The following is a 24092-nucleotide window of genomic DNA, read 5'->3' as shown; positions in this document are numbered from 1 at the left end:
CCTGTTCTGCATTCAATTCCTGTCTGCTGAAAGTCCAGGAAATAGCCTACCAGTGTCACTTGAGTCCTTCATGGCACCAAGTGCAAGGCAAGGTGTGCTTGCCAAGCCAAGATCCTCCAGCATTAGGTACAGTGCCATCTACCCACTCAGTCTTGCAAGGCATGTCTGGAGAGAGTGTGATGGCTGCAGGAACAGTCTGAACTGCATGAAAGAAGCTAGGCACACGTATGGCTATGGTTATCTCAGGCTGGGCCAGATTCATCAGAGACATAAACCATTGAGGTGAGGGCTGTTTTGTCCCTGAGCTTGCCCAGGGACAAAGGCACAAGAAAGTTCCCAAGAAAATGGCAAGGCAAGGAAAAAAGCATGTCAAGGACCTTCTTTGGAAAGTACCATGTGGGTATATGCAGACTCTTCCAAGCTCCAGCCTATCTGGGGCTTGGGGGCTGGCTGACCTGTTAATCTAAGTGTTGAAAAACTACAGAGTTTTTCGTCTCCTGATCTCCCGTTAAGGACCTGTCTCTGGCTCCCAATGCTGCTGCTTGGTATTTTATCATCTTCTTGTTGAAAGCTGGATTTCTCTGTGAAAAAGTGGTATCCGTTAACCTACCATTTTCTGCAAAGGGCACTGCTTTATCATCCGGAGTTACTAATAATGTTCCATTTCCAGAGTTTTTAATCAAATTCTTCCACTGAAGGCAGGGATCCCTGTTGGCTATTAGTGTGGGAGAGTGATAGTACTGCATTTCTCTGGAATTTCACAGAAATCATTTCAAGCAGAAAATGTTTTTTAATTTTTCACATTGATGTCTGGATATTCTGGTCATGTGTTTTTTATTCCTCAGAGTTTCTGAAACCCTTTAAACTCTAAAGACTAGAGCTGGGCATAGAATAATTTTCTGATCCTGTGTAACTCTGACAAAATGTGAAAATCTTTACGGTCCCACAGGAAGAGGTTTCCAAAATTTAGACTAGTAGGCATGCAGCATTAAGTACACTCACTGGAGACACAGTATTCAGATTAAGTCTATTTTCCTGGGTGCAAAGCAAATTCTAAGGTTCCTTTCCTCTGCTTTAAGTTTCTCTCTAGTCTGCAGATGGATGGTTTGCAATGGGACACTGTCACCCCTACCGAGAGAGCTGGTTGGGTTTCTTTGTATACAAATCCACATTGCAGAAAAAAGGAAGCTGATTCTGCAGTGCACCTCGTGTGTATCTACTAAGTCTGGGATTTAGCCCACCTGGCTTTGATGGTTAGCTGAGACATCTAAGTCAGGAATGAATTTCCCTCAGCTTCTGCTGCCAAATGATGAAGAAGCATATCCAGAGGGCATCCATCTCAGATACCACAGTATTGTAAGCGTCTAACAAGCCTTCAGCCTTCCATTTCTGCCCATCTATGAAAGACAGTTTTTTATCCTGTCTGCATTTAGAACAAAAGCCCTGACAAGGCAGACATCTGCCTTTCAGCTCCTTCAGCACCACCCTTACCTCAGCAATTTCTCTGCTCACAGTTTGATCTGACTCAGGACCACGTGTCACCATCTCCTGCACTATTGCTCACTAAAGCAACAGTAGGCAATTAGTATCCAGGAGACTGTTGTGTCACTTGGACTTTCTAGGTTAAGAACTCAGATAGTTTTCCATCAGGGTGGAATTACTCCTAAATTTCCATAGACAGAAGTAAAATCAGAGTCAAATCCCATGCTAAATATATATTAAAAAAAAAAAAAAAAAAAAAAAAAAAAAAGTACTGCAAAGGAATAAAAACTATTGAATAAATGTTTCAGAAAGTAAGAGCAGGTCACAAAGAAATATTAGTTCTACTGGATATGCAGTGAGTGAATACAATGAAATGTTAGGGGAAGAATGATCCTGGGGGACGTACTAATAATAGCTTCATTTTCTCAAGGCCTATGCAACTCTTCTTTTTACACTACTAGAAATTAGGGCCAATTGTATGATTTTCTCCTACTTTCTGGACTCCTTTCTATCCCACACATCTCTTGTACCACTGTTCTGGCTGCAAGTGCAGTTGTTGAGCAATATCCTCTTGGAGTAAGAGTCTCCACATAGCATTATTTTAGAATATCTGATTTACATGAAACTCACAGCTTTTCTGCATCGTCACAGGTTCCACATAAATAAGGATTTCTCTGAGAAAATGCACCTAATGTACTTCATAAATGTATACCTAAACTGTTCATAGCAACAACTCTTATACCTTATTTTATTTATTCACTATCTGTAATTAGTCAACACCTCTCATTTGATAATCTGTATACTGAGTTAGCTGTTAAATTAATATAAAGGAAATAAGCAAAATGCGAAGATTACTTAGGTCCATTTTATCTCCCAAATCAATAAGATTTACTTAGTGCTAATGCACTAACCGAATTACAAGAACTAATGCAGCACTGTTCAATGACAAAAGCAAATAACTCTTTGAATGATCTTGACAATAGAACATATAATCATCTTAATTTGTATTAACTGATTACATTTAACGTGGATGTCTTTTTACCTTATTACCTTAAGTGGAGCATCACTACTGTAAACCTCCTTCCCCTCCTCATTTAACAGTGAAGTAGATCAAGGCAACAAGTATAGGAGTTAGTGGGTTTATATTGTGTAAAATTTTACTTCAGTGGAGTTCTTTAAAGATTTCTCTTTTTCTGGGAGTCATTTGCACAATACTTTCTTTGACTTAAGTGAGTTCCAGATCAAGTCCTGGAAGCTCAAAGTGTAGCTTAAAGATCTTCCAGTAATTTCCTCTAAATTTCTCCTTCTTTTGCAACAAATACTGTTTTGAAGGGTTAGCTTCCTGTGTTACTGTGACCATGGCCAGGCAATAGTAACGCATAGTATTGGCCACAGCATAATTATGGTTGCTTAATGGTTTCTATCTTGCTTTTTCTTTAAGTCTCTTACTTTGCAGTTGAGAATTGAAATTTTATTCTCAGAAAGGGAACACACTTCCCCTGTATTTTATTAAAAAAACAAAAAAACAAACAAACAAACAAAAAACCCACTTGACTTGCATTCAAATACATGAGGAATAATACTAAGAAGAGGAAGGAAGAGGGAAACAATTCTTTGTTTAAAACAAAAAGAGGAAGAAACTCTTTTTCCTTGTAAAGCTATGTTACAGTGCTCCAGCAGAAGTTCTTAGAAACAGAAGAACCCAGTCCCTCACCACAGCTGTGTTCAGTTCTCAGGCAACACTGGACTGAGTTCTCAACACCTACTGTCTTATGAAGTGACCACATACACGGTATATCTTCTTCTGTAGGAACTGTTTGGTGAGAAACGTGTGCCCACAAGTGAAACTGGCTCATGCAATTTTTTATTGTTTTTTCCCCTCCTTATTATCACAAGAATAATTCTGCTTTGCAAGACTATGCTTTAAAATTCACATCACTTTTTGTATGATGTGTTTTAAAATACATTTTTGTGATGTGAACTCTGAATGATTTCTATTCTTCCCAAGAGCATGGATATTAGGTAGCTGCTTGATAGAATGAATAGTGCTTGAAGATGAGCATATGTATCTAGTAAGCTACCTACTACCTATCATTGCCTCATTAGCATGGACATTATATGTCTTTCTGGGCTGTGAGAGCAGCAGGTGGGCTCTGCACAGCAGACTGTTCCAGTATGCTTTCCATTGGGTCCCCACTGCAAATAAAAGCTGACTTGGAATACTTCTTTCCAAGGATATACTGAGCCCATTGATATAAATATGTGCAATAGTTCAATATGAAAGACCAAAGCTCATCACTGATAATATCTAACCAAGGAAATGAGAGAATATGATCTTGGTAATCTTGGTGCCAATGAGGAATGTTGTCACTGTATATTCAGCCTGCTTTTAAACAGTACATACAACTAGCATGGCTATATGGACATCCCTGTTTAGATACACATAGCTACTTCTTGGAAATGCAGCAGCAAGTTTTGGGAATTCACACTGCTGCTGTGTTGATCCAACAGGTGACAATTCCAACTATAGAATTGCAGTCGATTTTGCTGGCAAAAGCCAAAATGCTGCATCCAAAGAATTTCTGTTTCTCATATTCCTGCATTCTGACTGGTTTCACTGTACTGCACTGAAGTTTGTTCACAAGAGATTCTTTTCTGTTCAGTTACTTACAAAAAATGAATGTCCATAATTTTTCCTTGTATGGTCACTGATTATGCTTATAATCAAAGAATTGAGACAGTTGCACTAAGGGAGAAAAACAAATGTGAGTGTTCCTTTTTAGAATTGCTAGTAGTGAAATTTGGTCAATTTCACAAATTTTTGTTCTTGCAAATTGCAGAGGAAAAAATACTCCTCCATGGGACCAGCGTAGAAAGCTACATATATGTATCTAATTTTCTTCCTTGTGCTTTAATCCATCCAACCAACTATGGTGTGAAACCACCTGGAAAAGGAGAGGGGAGATTGTCCCTTTCCCAAGGGAATTGAGAGAAAAAGGCACAGAGTGAACAGGGCCTCTAACTGTGCTGGAGGCCAGAAAGGTTGTCCTCGTTATTTTTCTCCTACCTCATTTTTGTCAAGGAGTTATAAGAACAAGGATCTTCCCTAAGTTCACAATTGAAGAGACAGGTATGTGAGCTGGGAAGATTTATGAGGTTTATGAAATCCAAGAATTCCTTTCAAAGATAAGAACATTAGACAGGCCAGGTTCATAATGTACCTCACATTTTTTAATTTGGGGATGGAAAAGAGATGGTACAAGTTCCAAATCTAGTTTTCTAGTAGACCTCTAGCATGATGCTGATCAAGTCACTCGTCCTTTTCAGACAATATCTTGGTTTCACCAATGTTACTGGAGCCAGAATTTTACTTCTTGTCTTTCATATGGAAGGATAGAGTGATCAAATGTGTTTCTCACCTGGAGAGAGATATTGTACGCTACCCAGAGAATGTGGATGCACTGCAAAACAGCAAAACTTTGTTGGTGAGAAAACTCAAGAAAATTGAGATAGGAAAATCTGAAGAGGTTCTTTTGTCTTCTTGTCACTTACTGTTGCTGTTCACCCTGTTATGCATGTAAGTTCTTCACAATTATGTATTTGTATATAAGAGAATACACTCCTGAAAACTGCAATTTACTCATCTTGATTTGCTGACCTCCACAGCAGAAGAGATAAGAAACTATTCTGGTGATTTCCTAAATGTCTTCACACACTGTTTCAACTTCAAATTGGATTGGGAATCAATTTGCTATGTAGAATCATCCATTCATTTTCTTTACAGCAGCTATTCATTGAAAATGGATTTTGCCATTTGTGTACATCAGGCTCCAGCTATCTGGCAGTAGCTCCTTTCTCCATGGTCCATGCTAGACCATAGAAATGCTCAACAGAGAAATTCTGTAGGCACTTCTGAGTGTCCATTTCTCTTCCTGGAGACTCTCAGGACCTACAGCATGAAACTAAAGCTGATATTAGTAATTTGATTCTTGAGAGACTTGAATTCTCCTTCATAAATGTAGTATTTTACACTAGTAAATCTCGTTACTTTCAGTTCATTTCTCCAATTTGTCAAATTAAATTTAAATTTTAATGATGTCCTCCAAATTGCTTGCAAGACATTATGAGATGTTCTGCAGTGATTAAGTCATTAATTTCTAGTTTATTCAAGACATTAAGCATCAGATCAAGACATAATAACACTATCTAATTGAGCACTGCACTTAAATAAGAGAGGTTTTGGCCAGCTCTAGAAAGACCAGCCTGGAGAAATGCTTACTGAACTGTTTCTCCAAATAACACTACTGCAAATGTCAGAAAAGCTCACAAAAAAGTCCCTGGTCAAACCTTCTGAGACTTTTTGTCCCTGAATCTACCTTTTTAGACTAGATACAAGGCACTGACACTGACTTTCTTTAACAGTTTCAAGATTTTCTCCATGCGTTGCACTTTGTTTCACACATGCAGCTGTGTCCAAAATATTATTTTTAATTCTGATAATGGTGTAAATCATCAGTTAACTGCCAAGCAGCAACTGATTTTGATAGGCCAGCTCAAAGATTTCTGGAGACTTCTTTGATGTGTTTGTCTTCCCTGGACTGAGATCAAGATAAATCCTGAAACATCAAAACTTCTCCTATGAACAAGTAAGATAGCATATGTTATGTCCTACCCTTCTGGATGTGGACAAAAGACAGGACTTGTCTGCACCTTGTTGCATTCCAGTGGCTCACCTACAGTAGCTTCACAAAGCCCTCGCTATGAATCATGTGCAATTGGCACTTCTCATAACACAGGAGAGGCAATATAGCCCAACCCAAGCACTTACCCGTGCTCTAATTGTCCATTTCAATATTTGTGTGATTTGTCACTGGAACTTGGCATAACATCCCGAATGCATCATCTGACATCAGTTATTTTTCCACATTGACAGCCAAGAGGATACTTATGTGTACTGAGAAACAGAGGGAGAGAGAGAGATTCAATCTTCAAAGAGTTAATTTAAAGCAGCTTCTTTGCTGAAGTTTTCTGTGTTATCAATCTTTCTATGATTTTCTAAGTAGCCTTTTAATCTCTCTATTTCTACTCAAGGATCAAAGCATTTGTATTTTCTGAACAGCTTATCTTACACTGTTGGTCCATGAAGCGCCGGGTTTTGTAAGAGAGCCATATGTGGAACAGTCTGAAGGTTCTTGGGCAGATACCCAAAATTACAACATCTCTGAGGAAGGCTGAAATGACTTTGTGGCTGAACTGACTTCAGGGAGGCTAGGGAAGGTGTCAAGGCAAGTAGGATAATCCAGCCACTTGTTAAAATGAGCTTGAACAGAGCTTCACAAGGAGCGTCAGGATGTTCCAATCATGTTGAGATGAGCAAAAAAGAGGAAGTGCTTTCTTAAGGTTAGCGCAGAAACATCGTCCCCAAATTGTTTTTTGTTCGTGGAAGGAAAGGAATTAAAGCAAAGAGCAGATGTCCCAAGGTGGGGGAGGGTACACTCAGAAACCTGCATCATTTCAGAAAGCATGAAAAGTGCACATCTTTCTGCACTTGAACTACTCATACTCGTTGTATGAGTATTTTTTGCACAGATGTTTCAGAATTATTTTTCAACTGGATAGGATATGAGTGCAAAAGAACAAAGCCTTTAGCTTGTTTGGTGTCCAAAACAAAGAAAAGTTAAATTTGTCTATTGTTGATGATTTAACCATGTCAAATACTGGGTTAAAAATATGTATTCAGTGAACGTTCAGTGTGCTTAAATGCAAAGTATTAGCTGATTTCCTAACATACATTGATTAATATCAAAACATATAGAGAGAACGTTCTAGCACGTGGATAACCAAACTGAAGTGATTGCTATATCAAATCTAATCTGAATGCCCTCTTTCTGTATCATTAGATTGTGTGTAGAGATCTCAGTTATGCTTGTTTGGTCTTATGCAGGGTTTTACATAAATAACAGAGAGAAATGGCAGGACACCTGGAGGAAAGCTGGCTCTATTGCTGAAAGGAACCTCCAGGAATCACAGGAAACTTCATTTGCCACTGCTATTGCTGGACACAGTTCAGAAATACAACAATTTCATGGCAAAGGACTGAATCATTACATTGAACTGTTTGCTAGTAGCATTTTCAATGCATTGCTTTTTTTTTTTTTTTTTTTTTTTTTTTCCCAGAATTTACCAGTGTTTAACCAACAAGAAATTTGGGGTTAATTGTGTTCTTTTTCATAATACTTTGATTATAAATAGTAGAAGGAAAATCATCCAAGAAAATACAAAAATCAAATTTTACTCCTACTTGTTCTTAAAGTACAAGATCCAAATCTTTTTAGTTTAGTGGAAAGACTCTGTCTTTAAAAGGCTAAATTCAGGCTTTTAAAAGGATTTTAAAAACATGTTTGTAACTACAAATCAATACAAAATCAGGAAAAACCTAGCTCTGAATTGATTTTGACAGAGGGAATCATCATAAGATCCTTTATAATCTTCCTACATGTTTATTCATAAAGTATGCTACAGTGGGAAGACACTAGATGACTTCCCAATTTAAACTGGTTAGAGATCCTTTAGGGGGTTCCCGGTTATTATTTGTACAAATTCACCAAAACAGATGATATAGTATCAATAGTAATGGAATTTTCAGTTAATAGATTACTATTGAATTATCAGAACAGCAGGTTATTCTTCTCTAGAGATTCCTTGAGTGTACTCCTCAAGAATTTTTCAAATGAAAATTAAAAACATGTATTCTCTGTTGCCAAACTGAAAAAGAAGATCCCACAAATACAGCAACTATTATAGTTCACTCAAGACATACAGAGATTGGACAAAATAATGCATAAGCAATAGATGATCAATATAACAGCTTAAGTAATTATAAAAATCTGGCTTCAACCTCAGCTTCATTAAAATACACAATCAGAAACACATTTTTCCTGCTCTATCTCGTTCTTCTTCATCTTTTTCTTTTCTGCCTTGTTACTGAAACAAATGTGGGGAATTAGGGAACAGAAAAATGTTGGAAAATCTTACTTTAATGCAGAAAAAAAGTGGGGAAAAAAGTAAAGTTTTTTAGAGAGTCATATTCTAGGAATCAGTGTTTTAGAAACAAGTGTGTTATTGGTCAAGCTCTGCAATCAAAGAATTCTGAGAGCCTTGCTGAAGAAGCATTATGGAATTCACTACGAGAAAGGATACTTTGATATGTGTTCTTATACACATATCATCTGGTTAAATAAGGACCCTGTGGTCTTCTTCCTAACAGACAGAATGAAGAAGTTAAAAGAAACATTCCCATAATGTTAAGAAGTCATTGCCTTCCTCAAGGAACACCATAACTGATGAAGCAATTAAGTTTGAAATGTTTTAAAATACTTTTGGTCAAATGCATTTGTGCTAAATGACTTCACTCTGACAAAGATCTATTCTTACTCATAAAGACAGCAATCATCTGTGCTTCATTTTCTAACAGGCTTTTTCAAGAAATGCTTCATACTGCAGAGCACAAGATGATGAATACCGCTTAGAAGTTACGACTCCTTTGCAGAGGGTTGACTTGTTCATGGGCCAGTTCAACAACATCCTCTTAACTTCGATATCTGTCTTCACCAAAGGGAATCTTACCATTGCCAATCTGGGAACTTCGGAGGGACGCTTCATGCAGGTAAATATTACCTTCACACTAAAAAAATGCTCTGGAGTTTTGCAGAACAGTGAAAAGTGAGGACCAGTATAATATTATCCAGTTTAACAGGGTGTTAGAAAATTCAAATTGTTGAGCAAAATAGAGCCTCTGGAACATAAACAAAGCATCTAATGCAGCATTCAGCATTTTAAATGTTCACATGGGATTTGTGGTTTGGGGCAATGGTTCTGGATCAAATTCCAGCACAGTCCATCTGGTTAAGCTCAGAGATCTTTTTTGGTCCATACAAACTAGATTTCTTTCAAAGGAAAGTAAACTGCACTTTCTGTCCTACATACATACTGAATATACTTCAACCCCAACTCGGGGTAGAAAGGTCTAAAAGAATGACTGGTTCTTCAAACTGTTTCAGACATGTGCTTCATGTTGTCATTTAACCTAGAAGATCAGATTAAACCTAACTTAAAGTAAACTGCTCAGACAGTTTATTGTGCAGAAACAGGAGCGTTAGTTGTTTCTAGATACTGATCCACTTTTATGGCACCAAATTACTTGCTATTGTACCCATATGAGATTATGACTCACAGTTGAAGAATTGAGATTAACTTCTTCCCCTACATGCTTACAAGTATCTCTGATTGCATCTTAGATTTTACAAGACATTTTCTTCACACTGTTCTTTTGGACAGCATTTCTTCCTACCCTAAAAGATGTTTTCCATAATAAGTGGTAAATTATGCTCCTGAAGTCTGTCTCCGGCCACTGAGTGCATAACTGATCTAGGTAGGCAGACTAGCCTGCATGCCTTCTTTGTAGGTGAATAATGAAATAAATCTAACCCGTAGGGCCAAAAGTCTTTTTGAAGTTTATCAGTCACACATAAGAGGAAAAAATACTTTGAAAGCCATGAGGACTGCCTCTATCTACCCATCTCACTTCAAGCACTGTTAGCCTGCAATGACCACCTGGGAGAACTTGACTTCTAGAGCTGCCAGAGGGCCCAGCCTGGGTGTGTATGTCTGGATCCCTCTTGTATCCAAGTGCCTGCGTCCTTCTCATTTGGACAGTATTACTTGTCCTGAACTGTTGGCAGTCTGAATATCCTTATTCCATGGGCTGATGAGTCATAAAAGATAGGAGTGTTATCCATCAACCATTGTTAAATTACTCTGAATAAGAAGGCCATCATGAGCTGCTGTCCCCTTCCAGCTTTCTTATTCTGACAATCTTCCATCAGAAGACGGTTGGGCACTGCATCTTTTTATAACAATCTTTGTAGGGTGTAAGTCATCAGATAGTCTAAATAACATGCTTTCTCTTTCTTCTCTCCCTTCCCTTCATTCTCTGTTCTTAATACACCCCGTAGGCAGGTGTGCATACTGTCTCCAGTATTTATTAACCCACAGTTGGCACCTATTTCTGTCAAAGGAAAGCCCCTACTACTGCCTTCTGCACTGACTGGATGCAGAACCTATCCCACAACAGTCTGTTGTGCTCCTGCAAAGCAGGAGGTCAAAGTAATTTTCCACGAAGGATAGGTGGAAAACAGGAGAAAATCAGAGCAAATTACATTTCTCCTTTCCCTCTAACAGATAGGAATTTAACAAAATGTTCAGTGACAACCCTGCCATTTTTGCCTGAACTTCCTTTGACAGCTTCGTTATCTGTAAGCTGCAGGAAGTCTTAAGGCAGGAAAGGCAAATGCTAAGAGCTACATGCTAAGCACAGAAGCAACCTACACTCTGCTCTTAAACATAGATACTGGTTCACACAGCGAACATGAGCAATTTGTTTAACCTTTCCAAAGCCATTTCCCTATCTGAAAAATACAGTTGGTAACAATCAGTATCTTACTCACTGCATTTGTTTTTGGCTGTCACAAAGCTTTTAGGGAGCTTTGGTGGAAAGCACAAGCCAGCATTATTTTTATTTGCAAGATTCCTTAAATTATTCATTCAAGCCCTGAACCAGACATTTCAGACGTTTACCCAGTTCATGGAACAATTAACATATTTCCAGGATATATTTCCCATTCCAGGTTCAGCTACAGATCAAAAGAAAAGCTATTGTGTAAACTGTACATTGCAATTAGAGAAATATTCTCAGCATTGAACTAGATTGGCTTGAGTTACAGAGGGAAGTTATCATTGGTCTTATACTGTAATAAGAAGGAGCTCTTTCTATGAGAGTTTGGTGTGACCACCAGCAGAATATGCATACTAACTAGCTTTAATGACACCATCTCCAAATAAAATCCTTTGTGTTTTTCACTTCTTTTAGATGCTCTTGAAAGGAATATTAGGTCGCTAGGATGCAGAAGATGTGTTTTTTGCAGAATGTAATGTTCACTTCCATTAAGTCTTTCATTTTTTTAATACTTATAGATATCTAGGAAGTGCTAGGAAGTACATGTTCATCAGCAAATGCCCAACAAAAGCAGATTTTCAGTGTTTCTATAGAAATGTTGCTATTAACTGCAATGAGATGGAAATCATTAAATACCGAGATATTAAACTAACACTACTGGAGTAAAATGGATTTAAAAAGTCAGGATAATCTAACAGTAACTTAATTCATCAAAACAATATCCCCAGTCACTTCCCCATACATTTTAGCAAAGAAATTTAACTGTTCATTTTTTGTTTCGTTTACAAAACTTCTGTAATGTGTTGCAAGGAATCCTCTGTTGTTTCCCTTATTGCACACCTACCTTTTGCAAGTGCATCATACCTTTTGCACTAACATTTTTAGCTCTTCATACAGGAAAATGTTGGATTTTCTCGTACAATTTACTTGTAACTTGCAGCTATTCAGAGTTGACCACACCTGTTCAGAGGGAGATTTGCTTTCAGAGAAAACGAGTTGCATGGTTCTGTCAGGGCACCTGTTTTATAACAGGTTATATTGCATTAATATCTTCATAATATGTTTACATAGAAATTATCTAAAAGGAAAAGAAAATATATATATTCAAATATGGATTTATTCTAATGAATGCAGCTCCTCTTTGAAGTACTAAATTTCAAGTCTATGTTTAGGCAATTTAGTTTGTGGCATAATTTCAGCACTAGGAGTTATCCATGAGATTAAGAGTTGCACAGTACTCTGTCTCTGGCAACTGCATCCATTGGTGCAGTAGCAAACTACTGATTCTCAACTCAAGAAAAAATCCTTTCACATTCACCTGCTTACACTTGATCAGTAGTCAACCATTTGATCCTCCTTTTCTTTCTTTGATTTCTTTGATTTTTCTTTCTATCTTCTTTTGCGCTTCCTTCTACCCGTTACTTTTTGCCTTTCTACCAATGCCTTATCTCTGAGCCTGTTTCCACTTCCATTTTTTTTTCTCTGTTTACCATGTACTTCAAGCACAACATCTCTGCAAAAGTCAGGAGAAGGTTTAATAAATAGTTTCTGAGAACAGTTTTTCCCTCCGTAGATGATGGCTTGCTGATTCTAGATTTCTGATGTATTTACAGCCAGATCATGTTGATGCGATTCAACTGAAGGTTATGGCTGTGCTAATGACCCAGCATTTTTCAGAGAATAGCCTGTATTTTGCTACTCTAAAAAAGCATCAGAGGAACCAAAAATAATGAGATTGCAAAAGCTGCTATGCTTCACCCAGTCGGCAAATAGTCACCTGTTATTTGCTGCTTGTGCTTTTATTTAGATTAAAAAGAATTATGCTCTTTAACAGCTCTGGAAAGCACCATACACTAATACTGGACAGGAAATGCAGCCTCCTTTACTAAACATATATTTTTTCAGCCAAAATCTAAAGCTAATCTAGATGGTCCAAACTCAAAGATTCATGAGCTCTTTTAAGGAAGATTATTAGGGCCAGAAGGTGAATTCCAAAGCTCTCCTGGAGCATAATTGCAGCCCATTGACATACTGAGCATGTTTTGGCTGCATCAGAAATGTTAAATTTTTATTTGGCCATGAGTAGATTGGAGTTTGTAGTTTACTAAATATTGTGGAGTTTCTGTTACAACACAGAGCAGTAATAATTTTTCTAAGACAGCTGACACGCATGAGACGGACAAGAAAAATGGTTTTACTTCCTTCCTAAGCTGGAGCCTGACAACAAGCTTTTTTTCTCCCTCCTTTTTTTTCTGTTGAGAAGTTGCAGCTGTTTCGACCTTTCTTATTGTGCTTGTTTTCAGAGTGTGACTGGGAACAGAGGCTGAAAGTACAGCTGTTGGGTGCAAAGTGAATCAGGTATTTCACAGTGGTTATTTGATTAAAAAAACAGCACACAGTCACACTACTGTAGCTGTGGAATCAGATTTACAGCTGATGTAAACCAGTCTTTCTCCCCTTGAGTTAGAGAAATTACATTGAGTATACTTTCATAACTGGAAAAGACTCATTTATTACTAGCCAGCATTTCAGGGAAATTATAGTTTGTCACAAATAAATAAGGAAATAAAATCTATGCTTATAGTTTTGGTCAGCTTCGAGGTGAAGCTTTTTTTTTTGTTCCTGAAATGTTATATTACTTCAGAGAGTGAGTTTTGAGTAATGAAGGAAAGAGCAAAGTTCTTCAGGAAGGGGAATTCTCTCTGATAGCTCTGGGAGAGTGGGATAGGGGAAAGTTTTAAAAGATCCTGAAAAGTTCACATTCAGTTTGGTCTTAACAATGAACAAGAGGCTGATACCTCTGATGAATGCAGAAGCTGGTTTTCAGCATAACCCTGTTTGGAAGCAGAGCAATGCATACACCTGAAGCTGATATCACTGAGGTCAAACTCAAACAAATGCACTGTTTGTTGGTTCTATGCTTCAGGAAAAAGGATGGAAAAGTCTTCACACAGCTTTACAACTACTATGAGTAACAACTCTCTTTAAATGCAATTTTGGCCGTAGTGTCAGATCACTTAGGGACCTCCTGACTCTAGGAGTAGAACTTGGAACTTGGCAGTGGGGTAGCATTGGGCTATGCTTGAGGTGAAGATCTCCTGCAGGTGTCCTCTCATCTCTATGGGACAGTAGGGTGTCAATCCTGTTGTTCATGGAGGTAAGAGCGTCTTCCCCTGGGTTTACATGCACCCTGAGATGCAGTCAGTCCCTCATTGGCTGCAATCCTGTTCAGTCTGTCTGGGTATGAGCCAGGGCTAGCTGAGAAGCCAAGAGTTGGCAAGGCATGGTCACACACTGTCACGTCTGTGCAGCTTCAGGACTGAATATAACTTGGGGCATGAGAAGCAAAACTTGCTAGCATAGATAGTGCTTGTTGGCATGGAGAACATCCACTCACCCTCCTCAGGGCCTCTCTGCACTTGTTTTACTCAAGACAATAACAAATAGGAAGCTTTTTTTTCTAGAGACCCATTACATCTCAGCATTTTTAGCCAGATTTTTCAGCTAAGAAAGGAAGTATGGGGTTTGAATGAAGAGTTCAGGACATACAGGGGAGATGTAATGAGGAAAGCAAAAGGACAGACCAATATTTATCCCGGTAGTCTCCTATGTCTGGTACTCAGTGGCCCAGAGATTTCCTGAGCTGGAAATTGCACCCGTGCCTGGTGTTTAATAGTCCTTAATAGTCTTTTAATAGTCCATAAAGGAATTCTTTTCCATTAATTCTGCTTATTGGTTTTTGAATTTATATGTTGCTTTGCCCTCCACAGTATCTTGTGACAATGACATTATGCTTTGAATGATGAAGAGATTCCTTTGGGATTTCCTTTATCTGCTGCCTTATCTTTTCATTTAGTGCACCCCATTCTGTCTGATGAAGAACAGGGACTCAGCTCACGCAGATCAATGGTTTGGGAAATTTTCACGTGCAGAGCAGAAGTCTGTTGGCTTTCATATCCGAGTGGAGAACACTTGACAGTCACATTCATTTCACAGGAATACTTATGATTAGAAACAAACACCACCACCAAACTATAACACACACATCTCATTTCCCTGAAAAGAGAAAAATCAGTATGTGTCATAGCTGCTTTCATAGACTACATGCCAAGCAACACAATGCATGTTACAGAAATTAGTATAGAAAAATTAATCACATCTGCTTTTTATTTGGAACTGCACTCAGCGCTTGGAAAATTGCGTCCCAGAATTCAGCAAGAGAGCCAGGCATTCAGCATTGCTCTCCTCTTGTAAACAGCGAAATGGCAAAGCCTCGCTGCTTCAGGAACTGAGGCTCAAAGCCATGGTGCCTATTAGCAAAATGGTTGGATACAGAACTAGGGAGTACAGAGCTTTGCATCTTTCAGTTATTCAACTCATCTATACCACGGCACAGTGGAAGCCGTTTTCCCCTTTGAGCTGGTCAAACTTCTTTTGACCTAATTCCCTTCCTCCTAGATAAATATTATTGTAATAAAACCCACTAGTGCAAATGGCAAGCCTTGTTGGAAGCAAGTGCAAGGAAGTCACAGATAAATGAGTATGAACTTTAAATCAGGCAAAGCCAGGAGGAAGAAAGAGAGATGGGATGCAGGCAGCCATTGCAAAAGCTGTCCTACTCAGTGCCCACTCCTGTTCTGCCTTTGTGGAGCAGAAATTCAATACTGCCAGTCTGGAGTGTTCAAGCTAAATGCAAAATATGTGTGCATTTATAAGAATGTGAATTGTTGCAAACCTTCCCATTTTGTCATTTTTCAACCAGCAGAAATCCATGGCAAAATCTACATCAATGATGCTTTCATTCCTGTATCTCTACTTTTAACAGCTTTCTGTTGTAAAGAGAGTATCTTGATGATCCTAGAAAAAATGCAAAATAGTGCATGATGCAAAGTCTGTACAGTCAAACTAACACGAACTCCTGCTGACAAATATTTTCAATATTCCATTTGAATAGAGAATCTTGCACCCTTTAGAGATGATCCATTATATTCTCCATGGATTAAGATGATATACAGCATTTAGAGAGCTACATATGTGCCCTTCACAAGGTTTTGCCAAATATCCTGAGGCATTTGAGGCATTATAGTAAAGTTAACCCTGAGCCTGTTTCTGCTGGGTAATGGCCTCCACCTGCCAGACATCTAGGGAACAAATAACAATATGATACTTAGATGTGATTCCTTTAAGAAGGTTTCTCATTTTTGCAGAAGATATTTCACAATTCACACAGTAACATTTGTAATTCAATCCTGCTGACCAGCACAACTGAGCATCAGAATTATTATTTTTAAAAGCCACTGCACACTGTTTTTCAATTCAAATTATTAAAGTATTCATTTGCCATATTATCCATAAATTAACCTAGAGTCTTCTGACTTAACATTAATGCTCATGGTAATAAAATAATATTTAAATGAATTACTTTGATGTTCATGGACATAAGTGATCACTGGCTTCCAGTATAAAGGATATATTAAATAATATATTGGTTAATTAATTAATTAACCATTGGCCCTTATCATTGTGAAAGTACTTAGTTACATGCAAAGATTGCCCTTTTTTGTGTTTTTCTTAAAGAGAGAGACATAAGTACTGTTTTTGCTTTAAGAAGGGTGTCTAGGGTTGTGTGCTGCTTGGGATGATTTTTAGCATCAGAACAGACAGATGGGTTCAAACTGAGGGTCCATGTAGGTCAGTGCTCTATCTCCAGCCGTGGTGACAAAGGAACACCTAGGGAGCAGGGCATCATGTGTAACACCTTCTCCTTCAAGCCTTCAGCTATGTTTGGTTCTAAAGTTCTGAGTATTTTCTGAGCTGAAAAATTGGGTTTTGTCTGTTTAGCTCTTTCATGTACAAGTAGAATTTCCCTTTAAATGCACATTCTCATTTTTGCCTTTTGATGGAATTCAGTTCTTCGATTGGAAGAGATTAAATGGGCAATCCCTATCCACTATCTCCTTGCCACTCAGGATCCTGTAGGTCTTTTTCATATCACAAACACTGAGTGCTTCCATATTTAATCTACTCAGTGACTGCTTATGTCAGCCTTTTGATTACCTTTGTTACTTTTCTCTGAACCTTTTCCCATTTTAAAGTATTCTTTTTGTTATGAGATAACCAGAACTGCACAGGGAGTTCAAGGGTTGGACCAATCATGAATTCATATGAAATAAAGATCTTGCCTGATTTATTCTCTAATCTTTTTCTAATAATGTCTAAGTTTTGGGGTTTTTTGACTTCTATTGAGCAGAGAGATGATATTTTCCAGGAACTATCTATCATGTATCATTTTAAATTTATCTTCTTTGTTCTGTTTCACCTGCCATTTTATTGCCTTGACATGCTGTCTTGTAAAATCCTCCTGCCATCCTTCATAGTCTGTCCTCATCACCTTGAAGGCTTTTGGATCCTCAGCAAACTTTGTCGCTGGACTGCTCATGCACTTCTCAAACTCATTTATGCATGCATTAAATGGCACAGACTCTTGCACAACACCCCTGGTGACTTCTGACTATTGCAGGAACTGACCATTTACATCTAGCATCTGTTTGTTCTCTTTTTGTCAATTATTTATCTGCACAAGTCTTCCTTCTCTCTTAACTGCTTGAGTGCAGGTATATAGGTATACTTTCATTTCTTGTATGCTATGAAGAAATGCTTGATATCTCATTAAAGTGTTAGAAAATAAAAATGAAGAAGGAAGGAAGGAAGGAAGGAAGGAAGGAAGGAAGGAAGGAAGGAAGGAAGGAAGGAAGGAAGGAAGGAAGGAAGGAAGGAAGGAAGGAAGGAAGGAAGGAAGGAAGGAAGGAAGGAAGGAAGGAAATGGACAGCACTTGGGCAATCAGCTTTAAAGCCTTTGCAAAGAAAATCCTTCTGTAGTACTGTTTTCATTGTAGAAGTATCCCATATGTGGTAGTGCAGCCACATTAAAACAATGCCAAACAGCATATATACCAGCCCAGTTCCAAGGAATAAAAATCAGATGTATCTGAGAATAACACTGGAGTCCTAAGTAGCCTCTTCTTCGTCCTATTGAAACTGTCTTCAAATCGCCTCTCTTTTCAGGATTATGTTGGATAAGAGTAAGATGGAATTTCAAGGACTGGGTTGATGCGTGCAAAAGTGGCACAGTTATATAGAACAGAAAGAGCTTTTCGGCACTGTGAGTCTGTTACTACAAAACTATAGGCTGGCAAATTAGTTCTAGGAAAACAGCAAACTTCTACTCCACAGTCCTGAATGAATTAGGAAGTGTAATTTGAGCTCCTTGTGTGTCGTGAGGTCAAAGTCTACTCACTTGGGCTCTGTGCAGGTGATTTCATTATCAACCCCAGCACAGCAAATATTTGATGTTTAATGTACCAAATAATTTTCCAAGATTGTAGAGATAAGGGATCTAAATTTACATGTATCGTTATGAAGTTGCCACACAGATGTCTTTAAAGGGTTAACACTGTGGCTCAATAAGAAAGAATGCTTGGCAATAAGAGGAAGCCTGGATTAATGATAGAAAAGAATTCTTAGCATTTTATAGCAGTGGGTATTCGAGATGAGACATGGCTAATGATCAACTAAAAAGGTATTTGCAGCTGTGGTGATACCTCTCCCCATAATGCCAACATTAATCAAGCTTTTCCATGCAGCTTTGCAGTCTGTTCTATTTTTCATTGTCCTGAATATAAAAACAGAGCTTATGCCCTAATACACTGAGTCAGAGACCATACTTCTGTGTCACTGAAAATGATCAGACCATATCGATTTCTAAAAGTACTTTCTGTACTGTGAAACAAACCTATAGCAAATTCTTCAACAATGCCAGTTTCATTTTAAGGGCAAAAAAAAATTATTGTAACTGCAAACTGTAAGTACCCCTGGGATGTGAAGCTTTTATCGCCAAAAATTAACTGCTCATATATTTTATTTAAGTCTTGAATTACAACAAAACATCAGCTGTAATTACAGCATCTCTAAGTCGAGTTTTGGAGTCAGCCATCTTGTTGAAAGACTTTGGCAATGGGAAATGCCAGTGAAATTGTGTAAGTCAATGTCCTGGCTGTTCTGATGCTGCCTTGAGAGTCAGGAGAAAAGCTTCATTACAGGAAAAATGAAACATTCAACATACCAGTTATTTTCAGAATAGCTTCGATATTGTTAAATAATGAACTCCATTGAATCTCAACTTCTCAACAAATGCTGATATTCTAAATTCCTTAAGTAAACTGCACGTGATGCAGATTTTGAAATATGAACATGATCTTCCCTTATGTAAACAATCCTCTGCCTTTGTTGTCTGCTTCTATCACACTGGGTGCACATCCTTCTGGATTGCAGACCCAAGCCTATAAAGTCTTGCTATCAAATATCCACCCCAATCTGCAGATGCTTTATGCCTGTGCTTAACAACCATGACTCATCCCATTAAAGTCAACAAAGTTACAGTAGTAAAGTCAAGCATGTGTTTGTAGGAATAGGCCCAATTTCTCAGAAGTATGTAGGTAACTTAAGATGAAGAGAGATGACTAGTGGGGGAATTTCATACTGGTGTGACTAATCTCCTTAAGATCTCCTGAAATTGAGAGGGCCCTTAGAAAAGAGCTTCAGGACAACTAAATTAGGCTCCTGTTTTGAAACATCTTCTAGAGAAGCCTCCAGTACTCTCTGCTGTTTAAGAGGTGCTGAAGACTGTTCTGGACACCCACCTCATACATAAGTCAGCAGGACATAGAACTTGAGGTTGCCAGTCTCATCTTGCCAAGGGCCTTTCTGCAGCAACAACCAGTTCAGCAGCTCTGGGAATCGAGCTCTGTCTGCCGAGCTGCTCTCCATCATATTTGGAAAGTCGTGGCTGTCAGGTGAGGTCCCAGATGACTGGAGGAATGGCATTGGTGGACAAGGGGAAGGTGACCGATGTCATTTACCTGGACTTGAGCAAGGCCTTTGACATGGTCTCCCACCACATCCTTATCTCCAAACTGGAGGGATGTGGATTTGATGGGTGGACCACTCGATGGGTAAGAAACTGGTTAAAAGGCCACAGACAGAGGGTGGTCATCAATGGCTCTATGTCCAGGTGGAGGCCGGTAATAAGCGGCGTCCCCCAGCGTCTGTCCTGGGACCAGTGCTCTTTAACATCTGTATCAATGACATGGATGACGGAATCAAGTGCACCTTCAGCAAGTTTGCTGATGACACCAAGCTGAGTGGAAGAAAGGGATGCCATTCAGAGGAACCTCAACAGACTTCAAAGGTGGGCCTGGGTGAACCTAATGAGGTTCAACACAGCAAAGTGCAAGGTTTTGCACTTGGGCTGGAGGAATCCCAGGCATCTGTACAGATTGGAAGGAGAAGTCCTTGAGAACAGGGCTGTTCTTCTCAGCCCTGAAGAGAAGAACCTGGGGATCCTGATGAATGAAAAGCTTAACATGAGCCAGCAGTGTGCTGGCAGCTCGGAAAGCATCCTGGGCTCCATCAGAAGAGGGTGGCCAGCAGGGACAGGGAGGTGATTGTCCCCCTCTACTCTGCTCTTGTGAGGCTCCATCTGGAGTACTGCATCCAGGTCTGGAGCTCCCAGTACAAGAAAGAAAGGGAGCTGTTGGAGAGATTCCAGAGGAGGGCCACGAAGATGATCAGGGGACTGAAGCACCTCCCCTGTGAAGACAGGCTGAGGGAGCTGGGCTTGTTCAGCCTGGAGAAAAGAAGGCTGCAGGGTGACCTCATTACAGCCTTTCAGTACCTAAAGGAAGCCTACAAACAGAAAGGAAGTAAACTCTTTGAAAGGGTAGATAACTGCAGAAAAGGGGGAAATAAAGGTTTTAAGTTGAGGGAGGGAAGATTGAGGTTGGATGTCAGGGGGAAGTTCTTAACTATGAGAGTGGTGAGGTGCTGGAACAGGCTGCCCAGAGAGGTTATGGATGCCCCATCCCTAGAGGTGTTCAAGGCCAGGTTGGATGACGCCCTGGGCAACCTGGTCTAATATTAAATGGGGACGGTTGGTGGCCCTGCCTGTGGCAGGGGGGTTGGAGATTCACGATCCTTGAAGTCCCTTCCAACCATTCTGTAACTGTGATTCTGTGATTCTGCGATTCTGCTTGTGGCTTCATAGCACCGCTCATGGCCACCACAATCTGCTCCTGCCATAGCTTTGCACTCCAACAGCACCAAGTCCAGATAGTAATGACACATGGTATAGTCTATTTTTCAAGCTGAAGGACAAAGGTGAAAATAAATGAAAATACATTTGACCTTCAATGGTCTGAAGTCTCCTTTAACTAGACATTGTAGCTACAGTTCTTTTTTTTCTTAAATGTACTCTTAAATCTACAAGACTGGCTAAGTGACCCATCTTCATCTTTTATGGTTGATTTTTAAATACTTGAAATTACAGGAACTGAAAGCATGCACTTCTTCATATTTTAATAAACACGATGCATTTTGAGGATCCCTCAACAACCATGATTTTGCTGTGTTAAATAAAGTGGATTTTATAGAGGCTTAATCAGACCATGATGAAACATTATGCAAAACATTATGCAATGTAATGCGAAGTAATTAATGCAAACAGAAAAGTGGCAGCGATGTGAGAAAGCCAAGCAGGATGCATTTGTGTCACATGTCGCCTGCTGATTTTCTGAATTTCTGTCTTTCTTAGATAGTGGTTTCCCGCTCCGAGTCCACAGCTCCACACGTCAGCTTTCAGCTGGACTCCCACCCCGTCTCTCCCCAGGTTGTTGTTGAGCAGTCAGCAGCAGCAGATGGCTATACTCTGGTAGTGACTGGAAAAAAGGTGGGTGGTTCATAATCTCATCATTCCACACCCCATGTAAACCTGCACCCAGAGCAGCGATTTTTGGTAAGGGCAACTATTTACACTGTGGTTTTATATCCTGCATCCTCCCAACCTTACTATTCCCCTGGGAACACAGAAAGAGCAAGTTTCCTCCAAGACTGTTTTCCCTCCTTAGCAAACCAACAGACTAAGATTGGGAAATATTAAGTAATGTAAGAACTGTGATATAAACCAACAAAAGTCAGGAGATGCAAATCTCAGGATGAATGTCTGTCCTTAATTCAAGTGCTTGCAAAGAAAACTACACAATGGCCTAAGAAAAGAAGGCATGCAGAATTTCCCTGACTGTTGTTCATTTGTGTCATAACATTATAACTTTTTGAAGAGAGGTGTGTGTGCAGGTCTTAGGTGGGTGTGTTTAAAATTGGAGATGCTGCTCATGGTGAGGTTTGAGGAATATTTTCACAGGCAGATTACAAGGGGTTAACAAAACATGAAGAGTTGTCATAAATATGCTATTGTCATTAGTAGGATATGCATTGTAGAATGAGCTTAAAACATTGTTGCATTAGCAGATAATATTACAGATAATCCTAAACCCTAATCGTAAGCAATAATTTGACTCCTTGAGTTCTATAAGAATTTAAAGAAATGAATCAGCCATTACTAAAGATGGCTATTAATCATTTACTAGAAATGTATTAGATATTTATAAAAGTCATTTTCAAAGAGAATGTACCTAAGAAAGGTACTGAAGTATGAAGTATACTTATCTAACGATGCAAATATATGCTAATATTAATATTTTGAGCACAGATAACATATATTTAGAACTACCATTATCATACCTATTGTGATATTTTGAAATATAACATCATTTTCAATTTATGTTTTAGATATAGGGTAAGTTTTCTGATAATAAGTGTTAAATACTGTATTTGGGCCATTGTGTGACCAGTGTGTCACGGCTGCCAGTGTAGCCTCACCAGAGCCAAAACAGCTACCATGACTGGTTTTGCAAACATATGAACTAAGGCATACTGAGACACACTGCTTTTTCCAAGAATTGCTACAGAACTGGGAGGAGCACACTGCTGTTTCCATCAGCAAAAAAAAACGCTATCTTGCTGTAAACACCAGATGCTGGTAGTAACTGTATATAACATTAAGATGCCTTTAGGGTTTCTCCCAAGTGAATTTAAAATCATGTCAGTTAAATTACTTATAAGATCCTATAATTATCGAGCTAAAGAGAAGTCGAACCACAACTTGCACAGCTGAAATCTGAGTAGCACCACAACACAGCGCATAAATTGAGGCTCCTTGCCAGCAAGCATACACATTTGAAGGCTCTGTGTGCCATCTCTTTCCATCAACAGATAACCAAGGTGCCGCTGAACGGGCCGGGCTGCCACCACTTCCAGTCCTGCAGCCAGTGCCTGCTGGCACCTGCCTTCATGCGCTGCGGCTGGTGTGGCCAGCGGTGCCTGAGGGCTCCCGAATGCGGCGGAGGGACCTGGACCCAGGAGACCTGCTTGCCAAGAGTTTATGAGGTAAAACCGCCTGCTCCTGGTGTTTACATACCACAGGTAGTGCACAGGGGCCGCTGGCCAGCCCACAGGGTGAAGGGCAGCCTGCCCACCGTCCTTCAGAGCCCATCGTACCCAACAGTGCCCACGCCATGATCATTTGCAACACTGCTTTAATGCTGCCTCACAAGCCTGAAGGATTGGATGAGCCTTTAGGGTAGGTATATAGGAGGAGGTGCCCCCAGATGCTCAGTTGGTGAATATGAGAAGCAAAGGAGAGAAGTTTCCTTGCTCATTACAGCAGCTGGGTTCTCAGGAGAGGGGACAGCCGGAGGCTGCTCTCCATGGGCTATGAGGGGTGTTCAGGGACAAGGCAGATGAGCATAGCTCCACTGTTTGTCCCTGTTTCCAGTTAGCCATGGTCAGTGTGAGATTTGCATGGGGTGACTGAACGTTTAACAGAGCTATTTTTAGTGAGGTCTGGCACAACTGTGAAGGCTGAGGTTTTAGGAGCAGCGATGGACCAGTAAGCTGAGGGAGGAGCAAGCATAAAGCTCTCCAGTAGCACTTGCACCCATTTCCTTTTAACACATTTAAACTGTACTCTGCAGCTAAAAAGTACATTTTCCTCTGAGTATACAGCTTATAAATGGAGATGAAGTTTTGACACTTGAAACTCCCAGAGGGAAAGGGACCAAATGTTTTCTTCTTTCAACCAGACTGATAATTTCATGGACAACATTTTAAAGAGGCAAAACTACTGTAAAACTTTATATTTGCT

The 24092-nt window shown here is 39.4% G+C and overlaps 1 protein-coding gene across 5 annotated transcripts in view; it reads left to right on the top strand.

Moving 5' to 3' along the window:
- MET (MET proto-oncogene, receptor tyrosine kinase) overlaps positions 1-24092 on the top strand; it is an 89312-nt gene that overhangs the window by 24897 nt on the left and 40323 nt on the right. For all 5 annotated transcript variants that reach the window (XR_007377370.1, XM_048946743.1, XM_048946727.1 and 2 more), the window contains exons 3-5: positions 8957-9148; positions 21645-21779; positions 23162-23335. Coding sequence is in view for 4 of the 5 variants with exons in the window: in XM_048946743.1 (XP_048802700.1) it covers positions 8957-9148; positions 21645-21779; positions 23162-23335 (501 nt within the window). In the remaining variant the exon portion in view is untranslated. The remainder of the gene's footprint in view (positions 1-8956; positions 9149-21644; positions 21780-23161; positions 23336-24092) is intronic.

Source organism: Lagopus muta, chromosome 1, assembly GCF_023343835.1.
Source record: "Lagopus muta isolate bLagMut1 chromosome 1, bLagMut1 primary, whole genome shotgun sequence".
NCBI classification, from domain to species: domain Eukaryota; kingdom Metazoa; phylum Chordata; class Aves; order Galliformes; family Phasianidae; genus Lagopus; species Lagopus muta.
This window is presented reverse-complemented; position numbering and strand designations above follow the sequence as displayed.